The sequence below is a fragment of the Acyrthosiphon pisum genome, chromosome A2, assembly GCF_005508785.2.
Source record: "Acyrthosiphon pisum isolate AL4f chromosome A2, pea_aphid_22Mar2018_4r6ur, whole genome shotgun sequence".
NCBI classification, from domain to species: domain Eukaryota; kingdom Metazoa; phylum Arthropoda; class Insecta; order Hemiptera; family Aphididae; genus Acyrthosiphon; species Acyrthosiphon pisum.
This window is the reverse complement of record NC_042495.1, coordinates 20,855,420-20,862,129: the sequence shown is the minus strand read 5'-3', so window position 1 is coordinate 20,862,129 and position 6,710 is coordinate 20,855,420. Positions and strand designations below refer to the sequence as shown.

The 6,710-nt window shown below is 27.3% G+C and overlaps 2 protein-coding genes across 2 annotated transcripts; both read left to right on the top strand.

The window, feature by feature from the left end:
- Positions 1-2,037: 2,037 nt before the first annotated feature.
- Positions 2,038-4,837, top strand: LOC100573483. Its single transcript, XM_029490737.1, has 4 exons — positions 2,038-2,440; positions 2,983-3,105; positions 3,998-4,172; positions 4,622-4,837. Exons 1-4 carry the CDS (start codon positions 2,217-2,219, stop codon positions 4,739-4,741), a joined length of 642 nt encoding a protein of 213 aa, XP_029346597.1. The 5' UTR covers positions 2,038-2,216; the 3' UTR covers positions 4,742-4,837.
- Positions 4,838-5,140: 303 nt separating this feature from the next.
- Positions 5,141-6,075, top strand: LOC115033023 (trimethylguanosine synthase-like). Its single transcript, XM_029490738.1, has 4 exons — positions 5,141-5,303; positions 5,363-5,494; positions 5,586-5,890; positions 5,954-6,075. Exons 1-4 carry the CDS (start codon positions 5,252-5,254, stop codon positions 6,053-6,055), a joined length of 591 nt encoding a protein of 196 aa, XP_029346598.1. The 5' UTR covers positions 5,141-5,251; the 3' UTR covers positions 6,056-6,075.
- The last annotated feature ends 635 nt before the right edge of the window (positions 6,076-6,710 follow it).

Sequence of the window (6,710 nt, the reverse complement as noted above, 5' to 3'; positions counted from 1 at the left end):
TTTCTTGAAAATGTCATTAAAGCTGATTTTAGAAAGCGTTTGATTGTAAAAACAAATAACTAAGTCGAGTGGTTACATTTTTTATAATTTTTAAAATATCAAATTGTTAATTTGAATATTAATAAACTAATAAAGTTAAAAAAATATAATATTTAGATTTTAACAAATAGGTAGGTACCTACTTAAATATCGTCATAAAAATTTAAAAAGAAAGTTATACAGTGAAACCTCTATATAGTGGACAGCCACGGGGAATTAAAAAATGTCCACTATAGAGAGTTGTCCACTATTGAGAAAAACTCTACTTAGTGGACATTTGCGAGAAATTACTCTGAAATCACAATGAATTTGTAAATTGGCTACCGTTGATAATGCAATTTCATCTTCTGTATTTTTAAAATATGTTTTTAAATTATTTATTATTTCCCAAACTTCTTCAAACGTTACATTGTATATCGACTCGTATTTTTCTTCTTCTTCTTCGGGTTGTTCGGTTTCTTTTCACTCAAATTGTCTAGATTACAATTGACTATATATGATATTATTAATGTATTGTCTTCTGTAAGGATATTATTATCTATAGAAATATAGTCCTCAATTACTTATTACTTAAACGTTTTCGATGTGTACATGTATTGTGTCCATTTATGAGAGGTAATTTTTAATTTGGTACCAGTTTATTGTGTCCACGTCCACTATTGGGAGTGTCCACTATTAAGAGGTTATAACGCCTATTATGCACATACATTTTTGACGGGGAATTTAGAAGTGTCCACTATTGGGAAGGGTCCACTATTGAGAGGTGTCCATTAATAGAGGTTTCACTGTACTGTTTAAATTAAAATTTTTTTTTTATGACTGGATATATTTTACTTATATTTTATAAATATAATGAGATTTCAAAAATCACAAAATTACAAATTGATTAATTTTAATTTTTCAAAAAAAAAAATTAAAAATGTTACATGTACCTACGTGTAGCGAAGGCGTCTTTAAATAAAATAAAATAATAATATTTACTAGAACAAAAGTTATTTTTTGTATGTCAGTCTTCTTGTTACACTCTGTACTTACCTATAAGATTAATATTTTAGTCAAAAAAATTTTTTTTTTAAATTTTGGTTGGGACTTTGACGATTTTTGTGCTGTTGTCTTCATTGAGTTTTTTTTTTTTAGTCATTTTTAAAGAGAATAAATCTGTTTCCCAATTTATCCGATCAGTTATTTTTTTAAACGTTTGCACGAGACGTCCTACATTAACATAATACTATATAATATATATGTGGTGATAATTTGAAGAAACGTGACGCTGCAAAAGCGACAAGAAATTCCAGTTAAACTACGCTGGTGCTCAACCAGAAATTATAACTGATAGCAATTTAACACATAAAACTAAAAACATATGTCTGCAGTTGGTGTGCACATAAAAATAAACTGATAAATATAAAGTTACAAGACACCCACAGAAGTTATATAGTTAATAATAATAATAACATCTCCGGATGGACGAGATGTTACTCTTACAATACAGTGCCGAAATGTCAGAATAACATAAAATTGAATGAACACGCAGGAAACCGTAAGTCATGAATTCTATTAAATAAATTTCAGGTGTAAGCGCAAGTGAAAATTTGATGAAATTTACATAACGTTCGAATACATAATAGTTTGTATGTACCTACACGTCGATTTCGTTTAAACATTTCATGAGATTTGAAACTATAGAGTGTTTCTGTAGAGAATTGCCCAGCATTTCGATTGGATTATTTTGATTGGAAACGAAAAAAAAACAATCGACGTTCAGGGTACTTTCATAATGATTCATATTTTATTGAAATCCATAGTGTAATAATTTATTATTATTAATCGAACTGAATCGTAATCAATAACGTCACGTACAAATTTAACGAAATTAAATAACCAAGGAGGTGTGTTGCAATATAATGATATAATATTATTATAATATATTCTAGCCTTACACCGAGTTAAAACATTAATATTTATATTGGCTAAATGAGGGCCGCGGTTGTCGGGTTTTCATTGTTATTATAATATCGTGGGTGCATGGCGACGGCCGCCTACATCATTATTTATTTGCGTAATTTTGACATTATTGTTATTATTTTTACGCCGCGCATAAACCCGCTGCAGATATTGAGACCACGAACGAAACTGTGCCAACACGAACATAAAAATTGTCTTCGCTAAACACAGTTATGCCGTATAGTGAATCCGTATCTATGAATCGGAATATTCCGAAAGCAAAAGGCTCTCCGAAATGGAGACGACCCAAGCCGTCCGCTGACAAGACTCGTTTTATGGAAAAGCCGAATTTTACTACGCGTACCGGAAAACTGGTCGATGTGTTGTACGGGCGCCGTCACTGCAACTCCAGAGGCGACATAACTCTGCTGTGCACTTACTTCGAAGCAAATGAAAGGTACTTACATATTATTCTTAACTACAGGAATGATAGGGAACAATTTTCATTATTTTCAATACCTTATGTGTCGGGGGCGACTCCGGAGATTTGTATTGGTTGGGCCAAGTCATAACTTTCAGAAAACTATAATATGTTTATTTTTACAAGAATGTACAATTTTTTAGAACTACGATCTTGGGGGGATTGCGGCCCCTAGGTATCCCCCTGGAGTCACCCCTGGTACGTGTATAATTTGATCGGTTGAGTAAACATATATTTTTTAATCGAGGATGAGAGATTTTTTCAAGCAACTGATACAAGTTCTTAAAGTAAAATAGTCAGGTAGAAATTATGTTAATAGATATTTAAGTAGGTAATGGTTTTTTTGGAAAGGTTTGGACTTAACTCTTTCCTCGCAGAACTGCACTTCTGATTTACATCTATTTTGCAATTTTAAATATTTTGTCTAAGATATCTTCGTAGTTAGCTGTACCTATACAATATAGTGGCTTTTAAAATAATAAAAAAATAAAAATATATTTTGTTCTACATTTTTATAGGCACAAAAGACTTCCAAAGGGGTCGAAATCATTTGTTAAAAATGAAACCTCTAATGATAACTTCTGTTCAGACAAACGCAAACTACGTACTACAAATATTGAAAACGAACCAAGCTACATGTTGTAAGTAATATTAATTAATAATTTTGTTTAAATCATTTTCATTGAAATAATTTAATTATTAAATGACGTTAAAAATATGATGTACACGATTTTAAAATACAGCAATTTAAGTATGAAAACATGCTAAAATTCGATAATTTTCAAAAATAGTTTTTCTTTCCAAAACTATTTACATTTTTTACCGTTTATCATAATTTATAATAAACTATTTATGTTGATTATTGACTATGATTATCGACTATGAACTATGATTGTTATTCCCAAAAAAGTCTTTACTCAGATCAAAATTTAATATAATTGTGTATTATAGGTACCACCTATAGGTATTGTCTTAGGCGGAATCGCATGGGATCAACCAAAAGATCCGCTCTATAGAATAAAATGCAAACATTTTGGATTATTCGATTCGATTCTAAATTGTATATAATGTACATAATAAATTGTAGTTTATAACATTTATAATTTTAATTTTAAATGTAGGTATTCATTGATTTTTAATTGTTATAGACTTTTTCGTTCATATCGATAAATTGATATTTTTCATTTAATTATAGACGTACCTATATCTTGGCATTTTGATATTTGAAAGAAACGTAACTATGTACAAAATAAACTGTTCGATGACGATTTTATTCAGGGTCCGCCTTAGACATTTTCACTGTACTATAATGTAATATTATATACCTATCGTTATTTTCGAACTAAATGCTTACATAGTTTAGTATACACGATAAGTTGAGATGTACATTAATTTATATAAATCAAAAATAATATTATGGAAAAGCCGAAAATAAAATATGAAATTTTTAACAGAATTTATTAAACATTACTTTATAAAACAAGTACCTGTATAGTATCCTATTGATGTATGTTTTACATTTTTTTGTTACAGACAACAATACGATAAACCCTCAGCAAAAATTAATGCGGTTCTCAAAGATCTAGGTTTCGTGTGTAATAATGATAAAATGTATACATTTTATCCATCACAGATATACTACTTTAAAGACGCTCAAAAGCATATTACCAGATATGGTCAGAAAAGTTATATTGCACCAAAACTAAAAGTAAATATATGTTTTGTTTACTTGCTTAAATATATTAGTGACTAGAAAGAATGTAATTTCAGATTATATCACATTTATCACTATTTAATCGTGAATAAATTAATATTTAGATTAGTGATGGAAGAATTAAGAATGGTGGGTGTTTAGGTAACTAATCTTAGCAATTTTTTTTACATAAAAAATATAGAAGCTTGGGACAAATTTAATATTTTAATTTGTAAGTTATTTAGTTATGAGTTTGATATTTTATATTAATACTACATTTATAAGCTATTATATAGTTTATCTGATTTAAAGTAGAAATCAAAATACCAATTATATCAAAATATCAAAAACAATAATATTTCACCAATAATTATCATTATACCTATCACTGTAATTTATAATTTTTTATTTAAACATTAAAATATAAGCATACATTTTATCTAACGATGTTTTTAATATTTTAGAATTCAATAGACAGTTATGATGGATATAATCAAAACGGAAGACATCAAAAGTTAATTCACTCTAAAACATACCCGGAAAACAATAATTATTACAACAACAATTACAAAATTGAAGTATGAAACATATTTGAATTAATATTACTTTTAAAATTGTTCTTTGTAGTTAGCTTTTGAGTATAATTTCAAAATTTTAATTCCATTTGTTTTGCAAATAATTAATCATCAACTATTTTATAGCTGAAATTTAATTTTGTAAAATTCATAATATTTAGAACTTTCAGGAAGTTTATTTTTTTATAAATAATCTTTGATAATTGAGTTAACTATTGAGTATACAAGATTAATATATATGAAATTATGCTCTGTTGTTTACCTATATTATATTGAATGAAATTCTATAGCTACTTAAAACGTACCTTTTATAATATTATAATTTATTACTAAAATGAATTATGAAAAAAAAAAATGTTGTACAAGTATAGAGTTAAATAAATTTGATTATTTATATGTATATGTTAGAATCCTCATCAAAAGTCAATAATTAAAAAGACTCACTCAAATCAATTGAATTGCCAGATTAACACCAATAATCTTCATCAAAATAAACAATTGCCTACTAAATACTGGTCAATGAGGCACTTGTTGTTTACAAATTTTGATCGTGGTATTCTCTTGGACACGGGTAATTCAACTATTTTCCGTTTAAATCTTATGTTTTTAAACAATGTTTTTTATTTATAGAGAGCTTCTATTCAGTATGTCCAGAGGTATTAAGCTATCATATAGCAAAGCGTTGTAAAAACAACATAGTATTGGATCCTTTTTGTGGAGCTGGTGGTAATATTATACAGCTAGCAAAAACATGCAAACGAGGTACCTATTATTATTATAATGTTACATAATATTTTACTTAAAAATAAAAATATATTAAAAAATAAATTTTAATATAACTATTTGTGTTTAGTGTTAGCATGCGATATTGATCCAAACAAGATAAGATTAGCACGGCATAATGCTGAGATATATGGTGTTGCTCATAAAATTGATTTTGTAGTTGGTGACATTTTTCAAATTTACCCGAAGTTAAGAGCGGATGTAGTATTCATGTCACCACCGTGGGGAGGACCAGGATATTCAATTGATAAAAGCTACAGTTTAACTTCTATGTGTGACAATTATTTCGGGGGAGGTTTTGGTATTTTTGATATTGTTAAAACTATTGCGCCTAATATTGCATTTCATATGCCGAAAACCACAAATATATTAGAAGTAAGGCACATGATGTACCTATGGTGTTCAATATAATCTATCCTTAATACTATAATTTTTCAGTGTATGTGGTTGGCAAATTATTTTGGTAAAGTGGAAATTCAGCAGAATATTATTAATGGAAGACTGAATTCAATCACAGCATTTTATGGAGACTTCAAATAAAGTAACTGACAGTTGTCAGCGACTTAATATTCTTTGCAGTTTTTGATTAATTATGTTTGATGATTAGAATAAAGTTATTTCCAAATTATTTCATTATTTTAACCAGTACCTATTATTTTATTGTAACAAATTAATATAATTGTGCAACCATACTTATTTATTGATATACATTTAATAAATATAAAATGTATTTATACCGCTAATGCAACAACATTTTATGTTCAGACTATAGACAGTTAAAAATTATACCAGAGGTTGACATAATGTATACCAATTTTTGATTCTCAGTAAGTAAATGTAATATTTGAATTATCTCGTCAACATAATAAAATAAAATAGTAATTTATTTACAAATAAATGTTCCTATTCCAACTATTTTATTTTATTAAATATTAAAAAAAAAAAAAATTGTAAGCTGAAAAGTAGTGTGAGAAGTTAATTTATAGAATATAAATGTTAACTATTTTAATATAATATTTTTTTAACTCATTAATATAAAACAAAATTATACATATTAAGACAATACAATTTCTGCAATTTAAAACTAAGAATTATAGTTTATTGACTACTACGTAAAACAATGTTCACTCCGCGTGTGTATACATTTCATTAAAATTATTAAATCAATAAAACCATTGAATTTGAAATAATATAT

What these genes read in the sequence shown, in the direction of transcription:
- LOC100573483 (XM_029490737.1), top strand. Translation starts at nt 2,217, where the DNA reads ATGCCGTATAGTGAATCCGTATCTATGAATCGGAATATTCCGAAAGCA. An exon ending in TACTTCGAAGCAAATGAAAG is followed by an intron (nt 2,441 to 2,982) that starts GTACTTACATAT and finishes ACATTTTTATAG; the next exon opens with GCACAAAAGACTTCCAAAGG. An exon ending in ATATTGCACCAAAACTAAAA is followed by an intron (nt 4,173 to 4,621) that starts GTAAATATATGT and finishes TTAATATTTTAG; the next exon opens with AATTCAATAGACAGTTATGA.
- LOC115033023 (XM_029490738.1), top strand. Translation starts at nt 5,252, where the DNA reads ATGAGGCACTTGTTGTTTACAAATTTTGATCGTGGTATTCTCTTGGAC. An exon ending in AGCAAAAACATGCAAACGAG is followed by an intron (nt 5,495 to 5,585) that starts GTACCTATTATT and finishes ATTTGTGTTTAG; the next exon opens with TGTTAGCATGCGATATTGAT. An exon ending in AAACCACAAATATATTAGAA is followed by an intron (nt 5,891 to 5,953) that starts GTAAGGCACATG and finishes ATAATTTTTCAG; the next exon opens with TGTATGTGGTTGGCAAATTA.